The following is a 25897-nucleotide window of genomic DNA, read 5'->3' as shown; positions in this document are numbered from 1 at the left end:
ACGTGCTGCAGGGCCCAGCCTTGCTCCATATAAGCAAAGCTGCCAGCAGGGTCCTTTGTGGTGCTGTTCCCGTGTGGCACTGCCGAGGGGCCTCACCATGGGGCAGCAGATGGACGTATGGTCTCTGCAGAACAATGGTGGGGGTGGGACCCTGGCATGGCCTGCCCCAAACAGGAAGTGCTGCATGAGCTTCAAAGAACTGGCAGGGTCAGCTAGCCAGTGCCAGGATTGGCGGCTGCCTGAAGAGATGCCCGCCAGCCTGGGATGCCCAGACTGCAGTGGGGGTGGGGCTTCAGAGGCAAAGACAGCTGGGTCTTTGGACAGAGGCTGTCCTGCACCCTCAGGGCAGTAGCCTCTCACTTCGGAGTAAGCTAAGGGAAGGGGACTTGGACACTAGGCTGTTTCCTGGCTCTGCTGCCACTCACCAGTGGGGCTGCAGGTTCTTTCCCAGGCCTCCGTGGGTCTGGCCCTCCGTGAGGGGCAGGGCTGGCACCAAGCCTGCCTCCTACTCCCTGCCTCCTGCTCCCAGCTGCTCTGCTCAGAGCCTTTTCCTCTCCACTTCCTGTTCACACAGGGGGGGGCGGGAAGTGGAGGGAGGAAGTTGGGGGGAGGAGTGTAGGGGGACCCATTGAATAAAAGGAATTAACCATTTCCCTCCTCTGACCTCTGGGAATTTCCGCCTGTGAAAGTGTCTGGAAGAATCTGCACAACTTGGGGAGTGTAAGGAGGTGTGCCCCTCTTGGACCCTCCCCCTTTCCCCGGTGGTGGTGGTGGGGCCAGATAACTCCCTCTGGGCCCCCTAACCTTTTATTTTCCCTGGAGCCAGGGTGGCAGCGCCAATGGCGGCCTGGAGCCTAGTGGCTTCGGAGCCCCCTCCCAACCAGTGGAGGTGGTGAGGGCCCGGTCTGCGACCCAAGCCCTTGGGTAGGAACTTCGAGAATTGGTGGCCCCAGGGGAATGAGCTCACACCCAGGGTGGCCAGGCTCTGAGCCCCGCACCATCTCTGCAAGGCCTGTTGCTGTTGGCCAGTCTGTCTTGGCGACAGAAGGGAGAGTGGCCAGGCCAGCTAGCAGGCCAGGACGCTGGTTTAGCACACCCTCCGATAGCCACACCCCATGTGGCTGTGGACGGAGCCCGGGGCTCAGGAAACCAGTAGTCAGCGCCCCCTGGTGCCCTCTGCCGGCTTGGCCGTCCAGCCCCCTAGGGCCCTCTCAAGGGCGGGCCTCAGGAAGCACCTGCTCCCCAGGACTAGTGGCCGCCCTGTGTCTCCCCCAGGTGGCTTCCTTGTTTACAGGCCTCCTGCCCTGATCCCAGCGTCACTGTCTGTGGCCACTCCTCCTATTTCCAGTGACCTCTCCAGGAGCAGCTCATTCATCTTGGCCTCTACCCACACAGCTGCTCCTCCCCCCACCCAGGCTTAGGGCCAAGGCCCTGAGGGCCTTCAATCTCCCCTCTATTCTAGGCCTTGCTTGGTTTCCAGGGACCTAAGAGCTGGTTTCCCATTGCTCTGACTCAACGGAACCCCATTCTGTCAGTGCCAGAGAAGCCCAGGGCCTTTTTCCAGAAAGGAGGAAGCAGCCTGTGACCAGATGGGCAGGCTTAAGAGAGGACAGAAGGGGCAGAGGCGTCCCAGGCCCTGTTAGCCAAGTCCTCTGGGAGGAGGGAGCAATAGGGCAGTGTTTGTTTAAATAACATGTATTAGGCACCCATTATGTGCAAAGACAGCAGCTCCAAGCTGTTCTAAGTAGGCAAGTGACCATGCCAGGAGCAGGCTGAGGTTTGTACCTAATACGGGGGAATAGTACTCCTGAGCCCTCTACTGGGGAAGTCTAGGTATGAGGAGAGCCTTGGGTCACTAGGGGAGAGAAAGGGAACAGGAGTCCTCCAAATCTTCCTGCAACAGGGAAAGGGGACAGGATTAGGATGCTCTCCACCCACGTGGAACCCCACTTCATTTGCTCCCACTCTTTCTTCCGGGGGAAGATGGGGAAGTCTGAGGCTCATCAAAGACAGGCAACTTCCAGCCTTCTCAATTGGCCCTATTCTAGTATTTGGGGAACTAAGCAGGGTAAGATTCCACCAGGACTAAAGGAGATAAATACCTTTGAAGAGGATAAGGCTGTAGGGGATAGAGAGAAGCCTGCAGTCACGGGCCAGGTAGCCAGACCCCAGCCTGATTCCAGGAACACTCACTTATTTTATTTCAGTCAGCAGCTGATAGACCACACCCACAGAGCCAGGCAGTGGACTATGAACACCAGTCCATGGGGCAAAGGGTGCTCAGGTGATGTCACAGTAAAGTCCTGTTCCAGGACTCCCTAGGGCTTACCCTCCAACCAAAGAAGTGTAATCTAGCGGGAGGAGCAGGTCCCAGGAGCTAGACAGGCAGAAAACACATCTGCCAAATGCTAGGGATGGTGGCGGTGAAGGTGGCAGTCTCACCTCCAGGCAGGACCCCAACATGATGGTTAAATACCGTGGAAGGCTGGTACCAAAGCTGGAATGCAGAGATCCAGGCTGGCAAAGACAGGAGCAAGAAAATCTAGCATGCATAAGGGCTGGTAGAGGGAGAAAGAATGAGGGGCTTAAATTCATGGTTAGGCAGTGCAGACTCCCAGAAAATTCTTGGGTCAACGAGGGAGAAAACAGACTGAGAAAGCACAATGGACAAAGTGAGAAATTAGAGCACTCAGCTGCCTGAGTGTAAAGGACTCTGTGGGAAGCATTACCACCTGCTGGCCAAAGGGAAGAACAGTCTCTGCTCCAAGAGAGCGATGTGGGCTGGAGTTCCCAACTGAAGCTTGGAGTCAGAGGTTAGAGGGGAGGGAGAAGGGAGAGAGCAGAAAATGGCGCAATGGTCCCATCACATCTCCAGGTGAAGGGGTAAGCGCCAAAACTTGAAAGCATGCAGGCCCTGGCAGCCCAGCCCCTCCTGGATCACTCACAGACCCCTCAGCCCAGCATCAACACAAAGCCATCAACTCCAGCACCGCCAGAGCACTGCAGGGAGTTTAATGCTCTCCACCCTCAGCGCCATCCCCTGCTGTCCTCCATGAGGCCCTCTGTCCCTCACACTAGAGCCCCAGGCAGTGTGCAGGAGTATGCCCACCACCAGCACCTTTCCCACCGCCAGTGCCTGGATGCGCAGAGGCAGACATAAGAGAAGGCTGCCTCTGAGGAAAATGAGCCAGAGTAAAAACAAAGAATGTGCGCTCACTCTAGATGAACAGGATGTGTGTGGGGAATGAAAAGGAAAAAAGAGCTGTCAGATGTAGCAGGGATGGTATGGGGTCAGAATTGACTTCTTTAGGCTAACACCCTCTAATGGGAGGCAGCTGATGGTCTGGCAAACAGCAGCTCTAAAGCATCTCTAAAGAACAGCACAGGCAGCTAGCAGGATGCACTCACAGCTAAACACCTTGCAGGCCACAGCTAAAACTCCACCACTGCCCCCCATGCCCCAGTCACAGCCCAGCGGTCTATGGTGTAGCCTTCCCAAGAGGGGGCAAGTAGCTGCCTCCAACCGCCTGCCCACCCGTCAGGCACAATACCCTCCTACAGCCAGCTGAGATGCTCCTCCTTGTAGCGCTGGGGGTCAATGAAGGGTCTGTCGATAGAGCGGATCATCAGTTCCCCACAGTACACACACTCAGCTGCCACCAGTTCATCTAGGTCAGCCTTGAGCTGCTCCCGGCTGGGACCCCCAGCAGCAGCCCCACCCTCAGCCTCCTTTGCCCGGGCAGAGCCCTTAGCAGGGGGTGGAGCAGCCCCCAGCTTCCGCTGCAGCTCCTCCAGCCGGGCCTGCTTATAGGCCGGCAGACCAGGCCTCACAGCCTGCAGCAAACAGTCAGCATGGAACATGTGGCCACAGAGAAAAAGGTAAAAAGGGCGATTGAGCAGGGGGAAGTCGCAGGTAGCACATTTGTCTTGGGGCTCCACGGTGCCATAGCGGCCCCGCAGCTCCTGCAGGTCCCGTCGGATGCGCTGGGCACTGGCTGTGGCCTCTTCCATCTCCCGCTGTAGCTCCTGGATATGGTGGTTGTAGGCCTTAAGTGAGCTGCAGATCGCCTCCTTGAAGTGGTCTATTGTGACAAAGTCAGGAAAGAAGGGCAGGACATCCTCAATCTTGAGCAGGGGGCAGCTGGCCAGGCAGGCCATGGCTGTTTGCACATCTTCCTCCTCCTGCACCACATGCCGGGCAATCTTCAACCACAGCTTCTTGCGCAGTTCCTCATCTTCCTCAGGCAAGTCAGCACACTGCTTGGCCAGGTCCACATCCACCTGTGGAGGAACAAGGTGTTAGGTCAGACCCCTCCCCATAACCCAGGATGGAGACTGTGGGAGAGACAGATGCCCAGGGAGAACATGGGCCCAAGGAGAGGCTGCAAGACAGGATTCCTAGCATTCCTAGCATCAAGGGAGATGGGACTCCTGGAGGTTGGAATAGGAACCTTTCTTAGCAATGGGTCTGTCTCTGTCACAGCCAAGTAAAAGCTATTTAGGATGATAGGGCTTTAATTTTAGTGAATTTAAAAATCACCTTGAAAACATATTCAAAATACAGTATTTTTGGCCCTACCCTCAGACATTTTGATTCAGTAAGTCCTGAATTCAGACCCAGGAATTTGCATTTTAAATAGCACTTCATGCGATCCTAAGACACAAATCATGATAATTCATGATTTGAGAAATGTAACTCAGCACCATTCCCTTTTGCAATTGTGCCCATAAAATGCAAAGCTAGTATGTATGTAGAACTCACCTATGTACCAAGCACTGTTCTGAGTCCTTTTCAGATGTGGTACTTTAATCAACCCTACGAGGTAAGTACTATGTTAACCCATTCTGCAGCTAAAAAACCTGAGGCACAGAGAAGTGCAGAAACCAGCCCAAGGTCACACAACTTAATAAGTGGCAGAACCTGACTTCAGAGTCCATGTTCTTAACCTCTATGCAAGGGAAGTAGCATCCCCTGGCCACACGCCCACTCCTTCGGCATCTAAGCTACTGCTCTCCAAGCCCCTCTTCTGGACAGTGTTAAGGTTCTTTGGCTCACCTGCAAGGCCAAGTCCACAGCCTCCTCATACAGCTCCAGGACCTTATAAACATGGACACAAGCACGGTGGTGGCCATGTTCAGCACAGAGCCGCAGCGCATACTTGAGGTCATAATGCACACGGTGTGGGCTGGCACCAGCCTGCTCAAGGTAGGCCAGCAATGAGGCTGGCTGGCCTCGAGCATACAGCGATAGCAGGTAATTGTGAATAGCCTGCTCAGTCTCGCCCAGCACATTCACACAGAACTCCATGTAGCGGATGGCATGGCTCACCTGCTGGGCCTCACCCCCCTGACTATAGTTCACCAGGGCAGGAATGAGCTGCCGAGCATCCAGCCGGCTACCCAGCTCAATCCAAGCATCCACCAGCTCACATGGGATGTGACGGATGAGGATGGGTGAAAACTTGTAGAAGAGCTGGGGGTCACGGTGGCGGGCAAGAACAGCCAGGGCCTCCTCATAGGCTTCATGCTGGCAGTGGTACGCCACCACCCGTTCATAGTCCTGCATGATCACAGCAAAGTACACCATGTGTTCCGTGTCCCCGTGGCTGGCAAGCAGCTCATGGATGGAGGCCCGACTGGCAAAGAGCCACTCCTTGTGGCGGGGGCTGCTGAGGAAGGCACGGAAGCGCTCCCGTGTTTCCCGGTAGAGGTTCAGGGCCTCTGGGTCACCCTGCAGAGCTCCGAGCCTGCTCAGATAGAGCTCTGTCAGCCAGGTGGTAAGCAGTGTGGCCTGGGTACGCTCGGCTGGCTTCAAACTGGCCAGTTTTCGCTGCAAGAACTCAGCCAGAGCCTCCTCCTGTCGGGCCTCCAAGAACTTGAGGGCAATCTCCTCAAAGTAGCTCTGGGTAAGGGCATAGCAGCGGGCGCTTTCCAGGTAACGACGCTGGCGAAAGCAAAAATCAGCCTCCCGGGCAAGGACAGTGTCCAGGCAGTCAGGCCGCTCTCGACAATACTCTTTGGCCAAGTCAAAACGGTTCATGTCCAGGTAAGTGCGCCAGACATCCCGGGCCTCTCGCTGCACATGGTAGCGGAAGACAGCCCGCTCTGTGTAGGCCCACACGTGGCCCGTGGAGGAGTCCTTTACCATGTGCTTCAGTGGTCCAAATTTCTCCAGGAAGTGATCCCGCAGCACCACCTGTCCCGTCAGTGTGCACACTGCCTCCACCCGGTCTGCCAGTAGCAGCAGGAAGTGGAACTGGGTCAAGACGATGGCCAGGGGTGGGCTGGCCCCAGGACCTACCCCTTCTGGGTACTCCCAGACTCGCTCCTCACTTAGGAGGGAGTCAGGCCGCCCGCAGTCCAACGCTCCGTACAACACGCCATCCCCCATCATCCAGGCAAAGGCCCGGGGTGCAGAGCGCAACTTAGGAGTATGGAAAGCCAACTCGCTATAGCCCAGACTGCTGGGGAACTCACGGAATGGGGGTGGGTGGTCAGCGTAGGCAGCAAAGAGCCCCGAGAAGCCCTGGGCCTCAGTTCCCTCTGCTGCTCGGCCTATGAACTGGAAGAGGCGTTGCCGAGTGGTGGCAATTACGAAGCCACGCCCATCCAGGCCACGCTCAGCCTCAAGGGAACACACAGGAGCTGGACCCCCTTCTTCATTTAGCACATACAGTGGACGAAAGTAGAGATCCGGGGCAGGGCCGAAAAGCCCACCCTCGCTGGCTGAGAGCTCTGCTTCGAAGATCTGGCCTTGGGCAGTGCCGACCAGGATGGGGCCTGTGCTGCTCTCGGTGCCCAGGGCCTTGTTCCAGCCCACACTCTCCACCAGCTGCCCCTTCCAGCGTGCCAGTGGCCGTACCTTCTGTCCATTACGGTTCACATAGAGGACCTCAGTGCTGCTCAGAGCAATCAGCAGGTGAGAGCCTGGAGTAGGGGAGAGCATGGCACCCTAGAGGACGCTGCCATTCCCACCCTCAGCCTCCACCTTGCCTCCACCACCCTCAGATCTCCCTGCCTCCCACACCGCGGACATCTCTCACCACCTACCAGTGTGGTCCAGGAACATTTTGTGAACTCTGGCATCATCCTTCCGCCCCAGCTCCACATGGTTGGGCTCATTTGCCTTGCCCAAGTCAATGCTGTTGGGACAAGAGTCACAGCATCACTCCAGGGACCTCTCTACCACCTTATGAAAGACATGGCCTTTATTCCCTGAAATCTACACATACACATAAAATTCTGAATATAATCCTAAGGGAACTCTGAAACACATACAGGGTCCTGCTTAACCTCAGCTCTGAGAATTCCCTGACCTCCTTTTGAGAAGTCAGTGAGCAGAAATATTTTCCCTCTCCTCAACAGATCTGCAGTGCATCTGGAAAGATGGTCAGGGGTGTGCCAGATTGCTGGAGTAAAAAGGGAAAAACAAATAGTGGCTAATGGTTCCTGAGCAGGTATACTAGGCACCATACCAATCTAGTATTATCTCAGTCAATCTTCACAATAACCTTGAGGGACACTCCTATTTAAATTACATCTCCTTTATTATATTATTTTCAAATTATACGCTCATTCTAAATAATCAATATAAATATGTATAAAGAAAAAGTTAATGGTTTTCTTCTCAAACCTGTCATTCCCAACAGAGAAAACTGATGTTAACATCTTTCTCCACATGTAACATAAAAAAGGATGGTTTTGTCACTGTTTTTACAAAAATGCCTTCATAGTGTGTATATGTGTGTGTATGCATATTAAGTTATCACTTGCTTTTCTCACTTAGTGGTATTTAATGAACATATCCCACTGGGTCAACAGATTCAGCTTGGGTCCAGTTTTTCCTATCACAAGTGGTGCTGCAATCAATATCCTTGTATCTATGTCCTTGCAAACTGGTACTTTTCTTTCTATGGTTATGTATTCCTCAACCTGGGATTCCTTGGTCAAAGTTGTAGATATTTTAAGTTTTAATAGACATTGCCAGATTACTTTTCAAAATGATGTGGCAATTTTACTCTCAGCAGCAATGTATGAGAGTTTATTTCTGTCTATCTTCATCGGCACCATATATTAATGTTTTTAATTTCTGCCAATCTGATAAGTTAAAAAAAAAAGGTGTCTTACTGTTACTTTAATTTGCATTTCCCAGAGGTTGAAAAAAATTTTCAGATGTTTACTAGAAATTTGGAGTTCCTCTTATGTGAACTGCTTGTTTATATTCTTTGCCCTTCCCTTTCTACTGAATTGTCTTTTTCTTATTAATTTATATCTTAAAAAAAAAAACAAAAACCACAAATCCTTGTGTTAAGGGCTGACTTTCAATTTGTGTGACGGGTGAGGGGAATCTGTAAGAGGTTTCTGAGGCACAGCAATGTAAATCCTTAGTCATACGTGAAAAAACATTTTCCCACCATTCTTTGTCTTGGCCTGATTCATATGCTCTTTTGTTTTTATTTTGCATAACAGCAATTATTATGTAGTCAAATATATCTTTCTTTTTCCTTGTGGCATCTGAATTTTTCTAGCTTGAGTAAGAAAGTCTCCCTTCAGCCCAAGAACATAGAAATTTAGTAAATATTCTTTTAACAGTCAGATTGTTTACTTTTTATATTTAAATAATTATTCCACCTAGAATTCATTTTTGTGATACAGAGGCTTAGCTATTTTATCCTAGATGGTTATTTCAAATAGATAAACAATCTTGCTGACCCCTTTGTCATATATTACTTCCATTTATTTACCTAATTATTTCCAGTTTTACTGAGGTATGTTATTTCCATCTGTAGTGGATTTATTTTAAATCCACTAAACAGTTCCACTGATCTATGTGACTAACCTGTAGGTGGTACTATTTTTAATAGATGAAGGGACTTATTTAGAGAAACTGGGTGACTTGCTCAACATTCCATAGCTGGTAAATGGGAAAGCTAGGATGTGAATCCAGGTCTACCTGATTCTCTACTATATTTCATTCGTTCCCTTTGGGAAGGGGTATTTCCTGAAAATTCCAAATCCACTGTTTCATCTGCCTAGGGTGGAAGAAAAGCCCCAGTCAGTTAATAGTCCCCAAACACCATCAATCCACTCCCTACTCCTGAACTTTTGGGCCCCCGCTTACCGGAGCAGTGTATCCTTGCCCAGGCTCATGCAGAGCTGATTGCAGGAGACAACAAGACTGGTGATACGCTCAGATGGGGTAAAGTCAATGCGCTGCTTTGTGAAGATGGGCACCTCCTTCTCTAGCTGGGCGTTCACATACCCTACAGGTAAGGAGCAAAGAAAAGGTTAGCTATGGAAGAGATGGAGGAAGGGAAAAAAGAGGCAACAACAACAAAAAAAACAATGCTCCTCTCTACTTTCCCAACATATTCCTACTCCAGGACTTTTACTTAACAGTTAATATCAATAATATCAAGTAGTTTGCTAATCACCTCTTCTACATTAGGAGTCCTGGGCTCTTCCCACACTTCTGACAGCAGTCAGGGATTGATTCTTTGAACCGTTGAGATTCTGTTACACCATGATGTACCTGCTCCAGTGGTAATGGGGGGAAAGGGTTGGCATTCTCCCTTATCAATCTTTGACCCAGGAATCCCAACTCAACTAGTTTAGTTCCACTCTGTGGGAATCTCAACTCAACTAGTGTAGTTCCACTCTGTCCCCTGCTCACTGCCCATGTAATAATGCGCTCAGAGTCTCCAGAAGAATGAGGCCGAGAGCCCTGCGGAACTGTTCCAATCAGTTGGTTAACAAACTGCAGCTGCTTCCTCTCTAGCCTTTACTTTCTCTTTTACTACTGCTCAAAATATCCATCACTTCAGACCCCTCTGCCAACTCTATACTACTTTATACAAAAATTTCCTGTCAACTCCAGGCTGCACCCAGCTCTGGCAAAGGCTTAAAAGAACTTGTTTTTCCATGTTCAGTGACAAAGTTCCTTCCCCTACAACAATTCCCCTTTCACCAGTTTCTTTGCCCATTCTTTTCCTCCCACCTCTAAAAGAGACCTGATGAGGAAAGCACAGAACCAGACGAAGCATGGAGCCTATTCTCAGTTCTCCCAACTGCAGCCCTGTAGGCAAGTGGCTTCTTTATCTGGGTCCCAGTTCCCTCTTAGAAGGACCCTATAACATTGCCTAGATCACGCGGGGTCTGCTCTTTCAAATTTCGACCATCCAACAGCTGGGGGCCAAGAGAGCCCGAGGAGAATCTGGGGCCTAGACCTGGATGCACATCTAGGAGGAGAACCGGAGCTCTTGGAGGCACCCTCCCTGCTCCTTCTCCAAAGGTGCTAGGGGAACCGAGAGGATCACCGGAGCCCTCTCCCTTACCTGAGTGGGGAATGCCCACGCTAGGGCAGCCGGGCTGCAAGACTGCCGACCGGGACAGGGAATCCTCGTATTCATCCAGGATGGACGCCATGGTACCCGGCCTCTGGGCCCTCCGTCCCGGGCCCAGGGATTACAACAGGGCTTCCCCCCAGGGGATCCCCGTCGCCACGGATTGGAAGCTACGACTCCCCAGCTTCCACAGAAATCTACCAGATCCTGGCAATCCGCCGTCCACTCCTCTTATTTAAAAGACTTAAGATCTCGATCTCGCCTTATAGAGCGAGAAGACAGAGGAGCCCTCCCCCTTGAATCTGGCTCAGTCCTGCGCACCAATCCCGCCCTCAAGGGTTCACCGGCCCTCAGGAGCCGAACCCAGGCGATCCCAACCTCACCGCGGCCGCTCAGCTGACTCTCGCCCCCGGGACGCGGGCCTCTAACGTCACTTCCGGGTTCTCAGCGTCCCCTCGGCGGCTAGCTCGGGAACGGGGCCCGCCAGCCACCGGGAGGCGCGGCGAGGGCTGCGGGGACAGGGCGGGGCCGAGGCCCAGCCCGCTCTCTAAGGCCCGAGCTGGCTGCGGGCGGAGCCCGGGACGCGTCAGAGCTGGTGACCAGCGGAGTGGTGAGCCGGCCCCTCCCGCCAGGCCCCTGCTGCAGCTCCAGGCTTTGGCACTAGGAGGCAATCCCGGCTTTTTTAGCCCCTTGCCGACCCTCCCAGCGCCGTCCAGCCGCAGCTTCGGAGGCAAACCCAAGTTTTTCTCCTTCAGATGGACGACGTAGCCTGCCTGTCCAGCGGCCTCACTCACCTCTCTAAACAGCCCGCTGCCCTAGGTCCCCAGGAGAGCCTCCCGTTCCTCAGTCTTATCTGTGTCTTGGTACTACTTTCACAGGGCACAGGCAACAGTCCTGGCTTCTGCCGCATTCAAGCGCCACCACTTTCCGGGAAGTGGCAGAGCAGGTGGCCCTATGCGTGCGGGAAGCTATGTTCTACCTAACCTGTTCCACAGTGGCTCTTCGGTGTAGGGGGAGTCGGAAGGAGCGGCAGAAGGGGGCCTGGCAGCTTCCATTCACTCATTCCACAAAACGGTATTGAGCATGTACTCTGCCAGGCTTTGGGTTAGAAGCAGGGGTCACAGGTAAGTACAGTACCGTCCTTGAAGGTCATAATACAGCAGGGGCGATGGGCCAGTAAATAGGTCATTAATGCTAGTAGAGTGATGGATTTGTTCAGAAGTTTACTCGTTCCATCTGAGTGCACATTCTGCCAGGCAGCGTTCCAGGCTCTGGGGATACGGCAGAGAACAACACGGACAAATGGCAGCTTTCCCAGGGACGTGGCCACAGCTCTCTGGAAGCACTGAGGAGCGGGGAACAAATACCTGCAAAGCCAGGCAGGAACCAGGGACAAGTGAAGTTGGAGGCGGCTGGGGAGTCTTAAGCTGCGGAAATTCGAGGGTTCGAGTGCGACTGAGGTTTTCTCTTTCCCACCGATTAGAAGTCTGTTCCTTTCTAGGGCCCGTGGACTGTACCTTGCTAAAGTGGTAGGCTCTTGGCCATGGTCACCGCGGTCCCGGCTTTAAAGGGTAGCCCGAAGGTAATGACTAAGAGCTCCTCCTTTACTCGCAAAAGCATCCTGGGTTGCACTGTGCACTGTGTGCTTAAACTACTCTTTCCAAACGTTCGTACCAGGCGCAGAGCACTGAACCCTCCTAAGCCCCCACCGAGGGCCCTCTGAACCTGAGTGGCCCTGTCCCCGGACGGGGAGACAGGTTACGCAGTCGGGGAGACAGGTTACGCAGTACAAACACCTTCCCGTCACGCCCGGGTCTCACTTCTCCCGCCTGAAATCAGCTGTGGCGACGCCACTCTTCCAGCAGGGGCGCTGCCCCGCAGGCTAGGTCGAAGGAGGGAAGGTGCCAAAGGTGGGCGGGAAAGCAGGAGGTTCCTGCCGTGGGAAAAGTGATCCCAGTCCTGGAGCTGCCCTGCTCTGTGCTCCACCCCAGATCACCTGCCACCTGCATTAAGGCAACACAAGTAAGTCTAGCCAAAGGTCAAATAATCATAAAAGGTACATATACTGAGCACCAACGATGTGCCAAGCACCACACTAAATTCCTAATATTCACTGTTATTTCCTTTTACCCTCCTACTAATGCTGTGAAATAGTAGGAGCAAAGAGCACTGCTCTTTCCCCCACATTACAAAAGCAGAAACTGAAATTCAGAATGATGGAGCCATTTGCCCAAGGTTATGTAGCCAAGAAATGCTGAAGCAGGAGGCAATATTCAGATCCAAGCGGATGCTGAAGAGTTCACCCCCACACTGTTCACACTCTCAGGGCAAGCTGAGGGAAGGGTGCACAGTTGATTCCTTAGGCCTGGGCTATGCAGGGACAGTGTCTTCCCTTCATGGAGCCCAGTCAGCACAGGAGGGGCATCTGAGGGACAGAGTCCTTCCAGTCACTCCTAACTGTCCCCAAAGCCTTTCTCTTGTGTTCCACAGCACTCTGGGAGGTACTGGTCTCACTCGCTACAGATGTGGTACATCCATCTTTTTGAGTTGATTACAGCAGTAGTCCTGTACATTCTCATTCTTCAATCCTTAGGCTGGACTTTGGAGCCAGAGCCAGAGATCAGCCTTCTTATCTGGGCCCAATCACTCACTAGCTGTGATACTGTGCACATTTAATGTTCTTAGCTTCAGTTTCCTCCTCTACAGAAGTAGATATAATGATATTTACACAATAGTCTGTGCTGAAGAGTAAATGAAGTGATCTGGGTGAAAGCTCGTTGCTATAGGATAATGTTCAATATAGAGCATGTGCTCAATAAACTGTAAATGTGGCTGATTGTGGGGAATAACCCAAATATTCCTAAGCACAGGAACTCAGAAGCACCTCAGGGAACTCACAGATGGAGATACAGATCCGCCAGCCAGCTCCTACACCTCAGAATCCATGTAGTGGTTGCGCTGAGCTGACTGCTGGTCCAGGAAGAGAGAGGAGTAGTGTATGAAAGCAGGTGAATTTGAGCCAAGTCTTGAAGTGCATGTATGATTTCCACAGGAAGGCATTAAGCAGCCTCAAGAAAACCAAGAACAAAGGCCTGCAAGCAGTGTGAAGTTTGGGGGAAAAGTTGAAGCAGTAAGCAGTAGGGAGCAGGGCAGTGAAGGACATGGAACCAGCTGTGACCAGACTGTGAAAGCTGTTGAATGGCCCATCAGAAGGCTTTGGTTGGGGATGAGATCATCTGATGTGGTTTTGGGCTTGGGTGGTGGCTTGGGTGGAGTCCACATCAGAGAGGATGAGACCTGAGGCAGAACAGGATAAGCAGTTAGTGCCCAACCTGGAAAGACAGCAGAATGGGGAGACATTTCTGAGGAAGGACCCACTGGACTTAGCATCAAGTTAGATGTGGGGAGTGCAGGAAGAGTGCAGGATGACTCCTGGGGAGCCCCTGCAGATGGTACAGTGTCACCATTGTCCAGCAGGAGGAAGAGCTGGGGCGGGGGTGGGGGGTGGGGGGGGTGGAGTGGAGGTCACATGCTTGAGCTCAATCCGGACAGCTGCACATGAGGCCCCTGCAGGACACTTACTTGAAGAGACCCAGAGTGGTGGGGCAGTCACTAATTCACTAATAAATATTTATTAAACAATTGCATGAATGAGCTTTCTTATGCTCTGCTTTCTAAATTTGTAAAAATGAGAAAGTCTACATTATAGCACTGTGTTGTAGGATATTATGCAAATCACTCAGCACTGTGCCCATATCAAGAAAATGCTTAATACAAATTAACTATTAGTAGTAACTGTTGACTGAATGAAGACCTAGACCAAAAGGAGTGATTTAATTGATTAATTGACCAAAGAGTAATTTTTTTTAAGTAGACTTTCTTTTTTAGAACAGTTTTAGATGTACACAAGTGAAAAGACAGTTTCCATATACCTCAGATCTAGTTTCCCTCATTATGAACATCTTACAATTAGTATGGTACATTTGTTAAAACAAATGAACCAATATTCATACACTATTGTGAACTGAAGTCTACACTTTATTCAGATTTCCTTAGTTTTTTTGTTTCATTCATTCCATAACATTTTTATTGAGAACATCCTATAAACTGAATACTGTATTCACAGATTTCATCATAATAGCAAAAAATGAGAAATCATCTTAATGCTCATTATAAGAGAATGATGAAATAAGTATTATATAGACAATGAAATGATGTTGCAAATTGTATTTAAAGTCATGCCATTTAACAATGTGGAAAGATGTATAATGTTAAGTGAAAAGTGAGTCATAAAAATAAACATCTCATTTTACATTTTGAATGACATAGAGTAAAATAGCAGTTTCTAGCCTATTTTTCCTATGATAAGCTTGTGTAGATTTTGTGATATGAAAAAAATATATTTATTTAGAAGTATATGAATCAGTTGGATGTTAATTCCATGAGATACTACATAGAACTTTTTTTAATGAAATGTACATTACAGTGGTTCAACAGTCCTCCTCCGTCCCCCTTGGTAACCACTAGTCACTTCTCAGTGTCTGTGAGTCTAATGCTATTTTGTTCCTTCTGTTTTGCTTTGTTTTTATACTCCACAAATAAGTTAAATCATACGGTGTTTGTCTTTCTCCGCCTGGCTTATTTCACCGAGCATAATACCCTCTAGCTCCATCCATATTATTGCAAATGGTAGGATTTCTTTTCTTTTTACAGCTGAATAATGTTCCATTGTGTATATGTACCACATCTTCTTTATCCATCCATCTGTTGATGGAAGATTTCCTTAGTTTTTACCAAATATCTTCTTCTGGTTCTAGGATCCATCCAGGATATCACCTTACACTAGGTCGTGGTGACTCCTCAGGCACTTCTTGACTATGGCAGTTTTTTGGACTTTCTGTGTTTTTGATGACCCTGGCAGTTTTGAGGAGTACTGGGCAGGCATTTTGTAGGATGCTCTCCTACTGGAATTTGATATCTTTTTTCATGATTAGACTGGGGCTATGGGTTTTGGGGAGGTGAAATACCATTCTCCTCACATCCTGTCAAGGGTACATACCATCCACATGACTTATCACTGTTGATGGTGATCTTGATCGTCTGACTGAGAAAGTGTCAGGTTTCTCCACTGTAAAGTTACTCTTTCCCCACCATACTGTCTTCTTTGGAAGGAAAGCACTACACATAGCCTGCACTTAGGGAATGGGGGTTGATGCTTCCTTGAGGATGAAGTATACATCATTTGGAATTCTTCTGCATGGGAGATTTAGGAATTTGTATTTAAATTTAACTTTTATTTTAACCGTCATAATATAGGTATACAATTTTTAAATAGAGCTACAAAACTTATTAAGGAACCCAGTTAAACTCCATCCAGTCTGTCTGTACTTATCTGTTACTGTCCCAGTGTGTTGATCTAAGGGCGTTCCCAGAAAGCACCACCCAGACAGTTGAGTATTTGGTCTTGGGGTGTGCACCTCTGGGAAGGCTTCCCTGACACTCTTCCCCTTTCCAGGATCAGGGACCCTCCTGGGTGCTCCCCCAGTCCCCTGTGCTGATCACCCACATGATGATCACCCTGCATTACAGCTGCCTGGGTAACTTCTCTCTCTCTCTCTCTCTCCCCAACCCCTCTTTCTACTCTCTGCTCCCCATCTCTCTCCCTTTCCCTCCCTTTCCTCCTCCTCCTCCCTCTTTCTCCCTCCCTGGACCCTGGGGGCAAGGACAGGTCTCTTGCATACCCCCTCCAGGGTCAGGGCCTAGCACATTGCTGGCTCCTGTTAAAATATGTTGAAGGAAGGAAGGGTCTCTGCCCACTCAAAGCTCCTCTTCATGACCCTTTACAAGAAGTTGTCAATCTCTTCTTATGTACTACCCTTCCAGATGTTTCCAAACCTACCTGAATTACCTCAGTTCTCAAAAAGCTTTTTCTACTCCAGTTACTGTCATCCTTTCTCTTACTGAGTGAATGTCAGAGCCCTGCCCAAGGCATGTATTGAGCCAGCCTTCCCTCTTTCTACCCCATGACCTTCTAGGATTGTAGGCCCAGTGGTCCCAGATAAACCACTGGGTGGGAGAGAATAAGACTTTTTTCACTTGTCTAACTGGAAAATGAAATGAAAGCATCAGATCTGCAGTCCTCAAACTGGGGTTCATGTGTCATTAGGGATATGACAGTCTCTCCCAAGAGGCACAGGGCACCAAATAATAAAATTTAACTTTTTATGTGTAATTATTTTTATCAAAATATGTAATATATCTGTGTTTTGAGCAGTTGAATAGTAATTGTAACGATAACTTGATTCAAAATGAAACAGTATTAAGACTTAGAGCTTATAGTAAAAAGAAATAAAACATAATGTTCTCTCTCTCTCTCTCTATATATATATATATATATACTAAGTACAAATAATTAGAGTAGGGTATCAATAAAAACTTTCAATTGTAACATACACTACAATAAGATTGGAAACATTGAAAAATAAAATGGATAATGTAACATTTCCAACTGTTAAAGTAGAGCTTGTTCACATATTTTTTTCAGTGGATAAGGGAGGGTATCTAACCGCTTTGATATTCAGATTCCAAAGCAACAGTTAAGAGTGAGGCAATAGTTTTATTTAGACATCAATATTCACACATGCTATAAGTGACGTCCTTTCTGACTATTTGGTCCTAAGATGAAAAGTTCTAGTAGTCAGTATAATGTTATTACCTTCTTTGAAGGAGCACGGGGGTCTTAGGGAGTATGGGGCCCATGCTCCCTACCAGCACCGCCTCTCTCAGGAGAGTCTCCCAGGCTTCCCTGTGCTCTTCCTACCACCTCCCTCTGTGTTGGCTCTCCGGGTCCCCCTTCTTTTCAGGATATGGAACCTAACTTGGCCAGATGCTGTTGGACAAGTCACCTAGTCCCTCTGAGCTCCTCTCCTTTCCTCAGCTGTAAACTGTGAGGGTAGAAGACCATCTCTAATATTCTGTGATTCTCCGAAAGACGAACCCTTGTCACAGTCCATTTAGTGACATTTGGGGACAGTGCCAAGAGAATAATGATTGTCAGGGCACTGCCTCAGAGTCGGTTGCTATGCTTATCTATCCCTATCCCTTAGTCTAGGATACATTTCAAAAGATGCCTCAGCCAGGAAGCCTTCTCTGATTAATGTGAAACCCAATAAAATCTAACAACCAGCTCTCATCCTGCCTCCAGCCTTTTAGATCATAAGACCTGACACACTGTCAGTACTTAGGAAGTGCCTGCTGAATTAACACATGACTTGACATGTTATATACATTTACACACACATACTACTTCATATTGCATATCTCTGAATTAAACTTGCCTAGATACTCACCTACACAGCCTCTTGCAGGAACTGTTTTCAAGCTTTTAAAAATGAGATTTTTGTCTTAAAAACAATAGCAACAACACAACAACAATAAAATACAAAATGTTTTAAAAGACCACCAATACTTAGTGTTGTGAGGTTTGTGAAGGGGATGGAACTCATTGCTGGTGAGAATATAAAATGATGCAATTATTAATAGCCACTTAGCATGCCTTTACTGTATGAACCAGAAATTCCCCATCTGGGTATTTACCCAAGAGAAAGAAAACATATCCACACACGAAGATTTGTACATGAATGTTTATAGCAGCTTTATTCATGGAGTGATTTGATTATTAATTGAATGCTTGTTTATTGGGTCCTCCTTTTTTAAGGTTGCTGATATTCTTCATCATCATCATGACCATCATCACGGGATGCTGCTGTCAGATGAACCCGAGCCAGAGTGGACCTCAATGGGATGGGGCCCCAATTTCCATTTAAGAGGAGGCTTTGGGCCAGTTGAGCCAGTCGTTTGGGAAAAGCAACTAAGGATTTGTCTGGACCTGGGCTTGGCCTTTTGGACAAGTGCTTGTGGCATCAGGGAAGGTGGGGCTGCCCACCAGTCTTTTCACCATTTGGCACCATGCCTCACTATTCATCTGTTCATTCCACAAATGGTTAATGAGCTCCTACCGCGCAGGACGCCACTGGGCTGAGGCTCTATCAGCCAGAGCTGTAAAGGATCTTCGCTGGCCAGTAGCCGCCTGAAGCATGATATGTGCACGCAGGAAACATGAAGTGTTTTCAACATTAGTGAAACAGACAATGAGTTCAGAGAAAGGGTGGTTAAGTAAGGTAGACAAGGGTGAGGAGCAGAAGAACTCCATCTTCCCCACTGAGCTCTCAGTGCTGGCCCAGAGTGAGTTTGCAAAGAACCTCCTGGAATGAGTAAACGAATGGAAACAAACTATTCATAATCCTGCCCTTCAGAGGTAACCTTGTTGACATGTTAGTGCCTTTCCTCTTTTTTTCTGAATATACAATAATGACATTTTTAAAATTTCAGTAACTTTTTTCTGTGCAAAAGCAACATGTTCCTTGTAGAAAAAGGAGAAAATGCTAATAAGCAACATGATGATGAGTTAATGTGCTTATCGCTCATTACATATCAGGCAAAAGAAGCTTCCTACCTAGAGGTTATGATGTACCACATTTTGGTATATGTCCTTCATGTAGGACTGTCTTTCATTCTAACTGCACATTTTTTAAAATCCTTCGACTCAAACTGTTTATATATTCTGTATCATTTCACACTATCTTTTAATATTTTCCCATGCCATTGAAAATTCTCTTAATCATATTCGGTGGCTGTTGATCCCATCTTGGGAGTGTTCTCTAATTGGAGAATGAGGAATGCCTGCCAGAGACTCTGACGCTCTGTTTAGCAGCTAACAGATTCACTGTAGGACTGTGACAGAGTAGATTTGTTGACTTAGGAATCTTGGGTGCATTAGAAATGAACACAATGAAGACAGGGAGGCAGGTATGGAGATGATTATCGGCAAAATATGCCAAAAGAAAGAGGGGAGTCAAAGGTGTCAAAGGGCTGACAGGAGGGAGGAAAGGAAGAAGTCCAAGTGCATTACAAGGTTCGGAGACTTTTCAGCTCCAACTCCTTCCAGTTAGCTTGAGAGAATTGTGCTACCATTGTCAGAAATCAGGAAGTTAGGAGGGCAGCACAGCTGATGAAAGGAGAGTCCTTTAGACGAACTAGGTGGCTACTCCTGCAGGGCATTTAAAAAATACTGGCCAGAGCTTGAGTGCAAGCTCCAGGCAGGAGAGAAAGGTTTGAAGAGGGCAGAAGCAGTTGGCATCAGGGGGATGGAGAGGAGGTGGAGAAAAAGGCAGCAGCAGAGGCTGAAGCCAAGTATGGGGTAGGGGGCAGGACAGGACAGAAGCCCAGGAGGTGAACTGAGCCTTGGGATGAGATGGGGGATGTTGGGACTGTGGGGACCAGACGGCTGGCTAGCAAGAAAGATCCATTTCCAGAGGGGCACTGAGAGGGCAACTCTGCTCAGGCCACTGAGTTTGCCACCAACTCCCTCCCAGGACACCAGTACACCCAGTAGAGAAAAACCTCTGGTAACCCAATTAACTGGAAAGCTTGGAAAGTGTGCAGTATAATTATTGTATCATTATTATCATTAGTGTGTTGGTAAATAAGTGGTGTTTTTTTACTGGCTTTATTGAGGTATGATTGACAAAGAAATTAAGGGTTAAATATAAAATTCTTTTTCTTGCATCCTTTTTTGTTTCCAAGCTTTCTGACCTGCTCATCTGGGCCTCTGGGCTTGGACTGAACAGCAAGCCTGATCTGGGGGCACTGCAGTGAGGAAAGAAAGACCGCATGAGGTGCATTTCACTCACAGCCTTTGCACTGAAATCTTTGAGTAAATTCCTCCTCACAACTGGTATTGTTTTGTTAACTCCCTTTACTGTAGGTATCCCAATGTCTGCAGTAATTTAAAATAAAATAAGGGATTAACAGAGTGCCTAAGAATTTGACCACCCCTGAGGGTGAACCTGTGGACTGCTGGTTCTGGGACGGTGCTTACTAGTTTCTTCAATCTTGGGGCAAGTACCGTAACTCGTCTGGGTCCCTGTGTACTAACCCCCACCCCGAAACTCCACCCCAGCAATCTCACTCAGGTTCCAAAAAAACAGGGCAAGCTAATGCACTTCTACAAGTTAAGGCCCTATACAACTGTATTGGACATTCTGGAAACAAAATGTTATCACTGCCATGAGTCAATGTCAGGGCCATGTCTTAGTATTTTATTTTAATAAACTTCATTTTAGAACAGTTTAGATTTACAGAAATATTGAGATGATAGCACTGAGAATTTCCATATACCTTACACCCAGATTCCCCTATTATAAACATCTTACTATATGGTTGTCACAATTCATGAATTGGCATTAATACGCTATTAACTAAAGTTCACATTTTATTCAGAATTCCTTAGTTTTTGCCTAATATGCTCTTTCTGTTACAAGATCCAGTCCAGGACATGACATTACTTTTAGTCATTCTGTCTCCTTAACCTTCTCTTGACTGTGGCAGTTTTTCAGACTTTTGTGCTTTTAATGACCTTGACAGTTTTGAGGAGTACTGGGCAGGCATTTTGTAGAATGTCTTCTGGTTGGAACTTTTTTGATGTTTTTCTCATTAGACTGGGGTTCTTGGGAGGAAGACCACAGAAGTAAAATGCCATTCTCATCACATCATATCAAAGGTACAGACTATCAGTTTGATTAATTGATGTTGATCTTAATCTTGATCACCTGGTTGAAGGAATGTTTGTCAGAATTCTCCACCTTAAAGTTACTTTCTTTATTCCCCCATCTTTTTCATATACTGTCCTCTTTGGAAGGAAGTCACTATGCACAAGGCACATTTAAGGAATGGGGGTTTACACTCCTTCTTGAGGGTGGAGTATCAGCATACATCATTTGTAATTCTCTAATGGGAGATTTGTCTGTTATCCCCTACTTATTTAGTGTATTCAGTCATTTATTTATATCAGAATACATTTGTGGATATTTATTTTATATTTTGGGTTATAATCCAATATTTCTTTATTTTGTTGCTCAAAATTGTTCCAGATTTGGCCATTGGAAGCTCACTAACTTGGCAGCTGTGTCCATTTGATGTACTTCCATCTTCCTGTTGTTTTGTTTGTTTGTTTAGCATTTCCTTACTTTTTGTACTACAGAATGCTCCAGGCTCATCTTCTATATTTCCTGCCCGGGTCCTCGAAGCAATCATTTCTCCAAGAAGAATGTCAGGGCCAAGTTTTAATCTTAGCAAATATGTGTCAGCCTGGAAGTTGGGATAGTCTGTCAGGTGGGCAGGATTAGACTCAACCCACCCTTAGGAGGGGACTTTCCCAGCAGTAGCAGCCAGAATTGCAAATCCTTAGCTGAGAAATAGGTGACTCACCAGCTCCCCAGGTTGTCTCCTCCCAACCCCTCTTGCTGACAAGACTGTCCCTAAACCAGCTCAGACAGGGGGCCCTAGGTCAAGAACGTGTTCCCACCCATGGGGCCTGCAAAAACGACCAGTTGCAGGGCAAGTTTGGGCTTTTACCCATGCCCACCAGACACCTCCCCACATTTGTGTATTGTTTATGACCCTTCCTGCCTGCAGAAAGGATTAAACAGGATTACCCTAAAATTTACAGCCATAATAATACTATTACTAAAACTTGGGCAAAAGGACAAGAGCACTGGGAAGAAGAGCCTGAATGTGTGTGAAGTTACTTTGTCCCAGGCACCTGGGATGGGGTAGCCTTCCTAGATTCCCTGAATCAGATTGCTAGCATCACAGGGCTTTTATCAATAAACATGCTTCACCTGTCATTTTACAGTGCTGAGATGTCTCGAGGGACTTCTCAGGAGTCACACGGCTAATGAGCTGAAGAACTAGGAATATTGGGACAGGTCTTTCTAGGAGAGCAAAAAGAACAGCTTTTGGGCCTTCTGGGGGATATAACGGCAAGACAATACTTCAGGACCTCTTTCACTTGCTAGATGAATAAACTTATGTAGATGTGTCTGAAAAGTCTTTAAGGCTATCATCGAGGTGTGATTAGCATCCCCAGACATTCAGATGCAGGGAATACATTGGGGTGTAGAACCGAGTACTGGAGATCCTACTGTTTCTCCACAGACAAGATTTTAATGGTTAAATCAGCAACTTACTAGCTATTTATTCAACTTTTGACAAGAAAGAAGGGAAGGGAAGAAGAAGGAAGGAGGGAGGCAGAGAGAGAGGGAAACAAAAAAAATTGGGGTCCTGAGACTTTCCAAGAGATGTAGAGATGTGGATTTACAGATTTTTATACTACCAACTACTTGAGAATAGGATTATCTCTTTCCTTTAATACTCACTGCTCTCTCCCTCTTCCAACACTCCCTGCAACAACTCTTGAACAGAAGTATTTTCAATGATCTTTGTATAGACTGAGATGAAAGATCTCCTTGGAGGTCAGTAAAAGAATTCAGGCCTGGCGTCACTTGGTGTGGCTGCAACAAAAAGATGAAATTACCTACTCTTCCCTGGCTCTCTTGGTGACCTTCCTAGAACTACCCGAGATATCTTGTCTCCTCTGTAAACTCCTTCTGGGGCAAGAACAGTGGGTGGCCCAGAGCACACCAGCAAATAGTTAATTACTATGTGCTTTTGACCATGCTGATGAAGACAATATTAGAGACTTGGTGAATTATATTCAAATGGAGAATTGTCCTTGAAGGTCTTCCCCAGCTAGCTTCTCCAGCACTCTGAGCTCCTTTAAGCAGAGCAGAGTGAAGGTGTTAAAGGCCCCAGTTTAAAGGAAGCTCTTCCACGGAGGGGAGTACCAAACATTCCTGCCTGTGCTGCTCACTCTTGAGTTACCTTCTGCCTCTTCATGATATGTATACTTTAAAAAACCATTTTTTAATTAACAAAATTATTTTCCAGGCTTTTATATACTCATACAACATATGTCTAGTTTTTCTGTTTTAATTTGAACATGCAACAGAACCTCCTAACAATAAATCCTCGATTTCTTTCTCTGCCAAGATACTTATATCTGCCTCATTTTGGTGATTCTTTGTCCTTGTACCTGTGTGCTTCTCTGAGCGTGTTTTCGGCTAGGCAGGCACTCTTACTCCGATGTTAAGAGATCTTTAGGCGTGGTGGGATGCGCTGCAGAGGGAGATCCCGGAGGTGGCCAGGGGAGTGGGCGGGGTCAGGGGGCTGCTGGGGATATGTAGATGAGGTGGGCGGGGTCTCCATATATACCCACGTGTAGCGGCCGGCTGGCCTGCGCGCCAGGCCCGCTGACTCAGAGGCAGCCGCAGAACCTGCTTCACCGAGCACAGCGGCGCCTGGTCCCGGACTGTCCCCGGAGCGGGCCATGCCCCCGCGAGAATTGAGCGAGGCCGAGTCGTCTCCTCTCCGGGCCCCGACTCCTCCCCCGCGACGGGGCAGCGCGTCCCCGGAGCTGGGAATCAAGTGCGTGCTGGTGGGCGACGGCGCCGTGGGCAAGAGCAGCCTCATCGTCAGCTATACCTGCAATGGGTACCCCGCGCGCTACCGGCCGACAGCACTGGACACCTTCTCTGGTACGCCCAGCGGCCCGGGCGGCCGCGTGGCTGGAGATGGGGTTGTGTACGACGGGTGCGGAGGCCCCCCGGTAGGACGGAGGGGGGCGTGGGCTCCGAGGTGGCGCTGGTGGGGCCCTAACGGCTCTTCCTAACCCCGGCTTCCCCCCTACCCTACACAGTGCAAGTCTTGGTGGATGGAGCCCCGGTGCGCATTGAGCTCTGGGACACGGCAGGACAGGTGAGAATCTGGGAGCGGCCTCTACTGGTCTTGGGGGAAGGTGGGCTGGAGGCTGGGAGGACCTGGATCCATCAGGAATGAAGAAAGCCTTGGGCCCTTGGTTATGAGTCTCAGGCTTCCAGCCTCAGGTGACAATCGGATTCCTGCCCCCTGTGAACGGCCCCACTAATGACCTGGCCTTCCCATTCCAGGAAGACTTTGACCGCCTTCGCTCCCTCTGCTACCCGGATACTGATGTCTTCCTGGCCTGCTTCAGCGTGGTGCAGCCCAGCTCCTTCCAAAACATCACAGAGAAATGGCTGCCAGAGATCCGCACTCACAACCCCCAGGCGCCTGTGCTGCTAGTGGGCACCCAGGCCGACTTGAGGGATGATGTCAATGTACTGATTCAGCTGGACCAGGGGGGTCGGGAGGGCCCCGTGCCCCAACCCCAGGCTCAGGGTCTGGCAGAGAAGATCCGGGCCTGCTGCTACCTCGAGTGCTCTGCCCTGACCCAGAAGAACTTGAAGGAGGTGTTTGACTCGGCCATTCTCAGTGCCATCGAGCACAAAGCCCGGCTGGAGAAGAAACTGAATGCCAAAGGTGTGCGTACCCTTTCCCGCTGCCGCTGGAAGAAGTTCTTCTGCTTTGTTTGAATGGCAATGCCAGTGCAGGGAGTAGCAGGCATAAAGCCACAGACTACTGCAACCTGGGGTATGGCGGGGCCTTAGAAGGGGCTACTGGCAGGGCCAGGCCACCCTGTGGGACCGTTCCCTTCTGAACACTGTGAGGACGTGGGTCTCTGACTGCCCAGTCTTACATGCCAGGTGAGCCTAGGGCCTAGAAGAGGGAAGGTTCTGACTTGGATTTCTGTGTTCAAGGCTCACAGAGAAATTCTAGCACTTTGATTTTATGGGATAGTCCTAACAGTGTCAACCACCTCCAAGCAGTTTGGGATCCAATTCCCAGTTTATTATAATAGGCCCTTAGGTCAGCCTGGCTGAATTAGGACCCCTTGTGGTGGTCCCAACCCCCTCCTCGGCACAGGGCTAAGAAAGAGATCCAGGAACAATGGAGCATCTTGGAGGCCTATAAGGTGTCCAGCTCCGATTTGGAAAGAAGTATGGGATGGACTGGGTAAGACAGGACAGTGAGAGATTAAGAGGGAGCAGAAAGTGAGGCCTTAGAGTTTTGGGACTAGAGGCAAGCTAAGAAGGAGGAGGCAGATCAGAGGGCTAGGCCTGGAAGGAGGAAGAGCAAGGACGAGGAAAGCAGAGGAGTGGGGCAGCTGAGAAGCCAGGCTGACACCTGGGCTGCCCTCAACCCCCAAGGCCAGGGAGGGCGGGGCTGGTGCCTGGGAAGAACTGGGTCTCAGGGCTCCCTAGGCACTGCCCAAACTGGCTGGGCCAGGAGTGGGGCAGGAAGTGAGAGGCAAAGCCCAGCGGGAGGAGGGGCAGGAGCTGCAAACTAGAACCTGAAGGAAGAAGGGGCTGAGGGGTGGGGGGCGTCACAACTTTTTCCAAGGCCACAGCCTAGTAGGCAGGGCAGTGCAGAGTCTGCAAATAAAGCCTTAAGTTTCTGAAACTGCTGTCTCTGCGTCATTTCCTGGAGTGGCCATCCCATCACTCTCCTGTCCCTCCTTAATGCCCAACAGCATGGATAGGCAGGCTAGGGACTGAGGCTAGGTTGAAAGGTGGTGGCTGGACTAGACAGGACAGTGATGGGAACTGGACTGGGGAGGCAGGTGTGGGGCTCCCCACTTGGGGCTTAGCTGGTTCTCAGGAGAGCTAGCGTGGGAAGCAGCTTGGAAACGGGTTTCCCCAGGTGTCATCGCCAGAGCTCCTTTCCCATGACCTCAC

At 49.0% G+C, this 25897-nt stretch overlaps 2 protein-coding genes and 1 long non-coding RNA gene across 4 annotated transcripts; 2 read left to right on the top strand and 1 right to left on the bottom strand.

Moving 5' to 3' along the window:
* Positions 1-2177: 2177 nt before the first annotated feature.
* Positions 2178-10828, bottom strand: VPS18 (VPS18 core subunit of CORVET and HOPS complexes). 2 transcript variants are annotated; one of them, XM_036923821.2, is made up of 5 exons: positions 10335-10828; positions 9122-9263; positions 7051-7142; positions 5057-6927; positions 2178-4281 (listed from the first exon to the last, which is right to left on the bottom strand). In XM_036923821.2, the coding sequence occupies exons 1-5, from the start codon at positions 10423-10425 to the stop codon at positions 3556-3558; spliced, it is 2922 nt and encodes a 973-aa protein (XP_036779716.2). In that variant the 5' UTR covers positions 10426-10828; the 3' UTR covers positions 2178-3555. The 2 variants fall into 2 exon arrangements, with proteins under 2 accessions (XP_036779716.2, XP_036779717.2); XM_036923822.2 differs by lacking the exon at positions 10335-10828 and having other exon boundaries at positions 7051-7189; positions 9122-9239.
* Positions 10829-11004: 176 nt separating this feature from the next.
* On the top strand, positions 11005-20145 carry LOC130679566 (uncharacterized). Its single transcript, XR_008992571.1, has 3 exons — positions 11005-11467; positions 18061-18660; positions 19989-20145. It is a non-coding gene; the product is annotated as an uncharacterized LOC130679566 (long non-coding RNA).
* Positions 20146-23531: 3386 nt separating this feature from the next.
* RHOV (ras homolog family member V) lies at positions 23532-25622 on the top strand. The gene is made up of 3 exons (XM_036923824.2): positions 23532-23839; positions 24001-24059; positions 24251-25622. The coding sequence occupies exons 1-3, from the start codon at positions 23632-23634 to the stop codon at positions 24692-24694; spliced, it is 711 nt and encodes a 236-aa protein (XP_036779719.1). The 5' UTR covers positions 23532-23631; the 3' UTR covers positions 24695-25622.
* The last annotated feature ends 275 nt before the right edge of the window (positions 25623-25897 follow it).

This window comes from Manis pentadactyla, chromosome 11 (genome assembly GCF_030020395.1).
Source record: "Manis pentadactyla isolate mManPen7 chromosome 11, mManPen7.hap1, whole genome shotgun sequence".
NCBI lineage: Eukaryota > Metazoa > Chordata > Mammalia > Pholidota > Manidae > Manis > Manis pentadactyla.
Note: the sequence above shows the minus strand (reverse complement) of the source record. Positions and strands in the feature narration are given on the sequence as shown.

Coding starts and splice junctions, on each gene's coding strand:
- VPS18 (XM_036923821.2), bottom strand. CDS start 10,425: ATGGCGTCCATCCTGGATGAATACGAGGATTCCCTGTCCCGGTCGGCA. Junction 9,264..10,334: donor CGTGGGCATTCCCCACTCAG/GTAAGGGAGAGG, acceptor CCTTACCTGTAG/GGTATGTGAACGCCCAGCTA. Junction 7,143..9,121: donor GGCAAGGATACACTGCTCCG/GTAAGCGGGGGC, acceptor TTGTCCCAACAG/CATTGACTTGGGCAAGGCAA.
- RHOV (XM_036923824.2), top strand. CDS start 23,632: ATGCCCCCGCGAGAATTGAGCGAGGCCGAGTCGTCTCCTCTCCGGGCC. Junction 23,840..24,000: donor AGCACTGGACACCTTCTCTG/GTACGCCCAGCG, acceptor TACCCTACACAG/TGCAAGTCTTGGTGGATGGA. Junction 24,060..24,250: donor TCTGGGACACGGCAGGACAG/GTGAGAATCTGG, acceptor TTCCCATTCCAG/GAAGACTTTGACCGCCTTCG.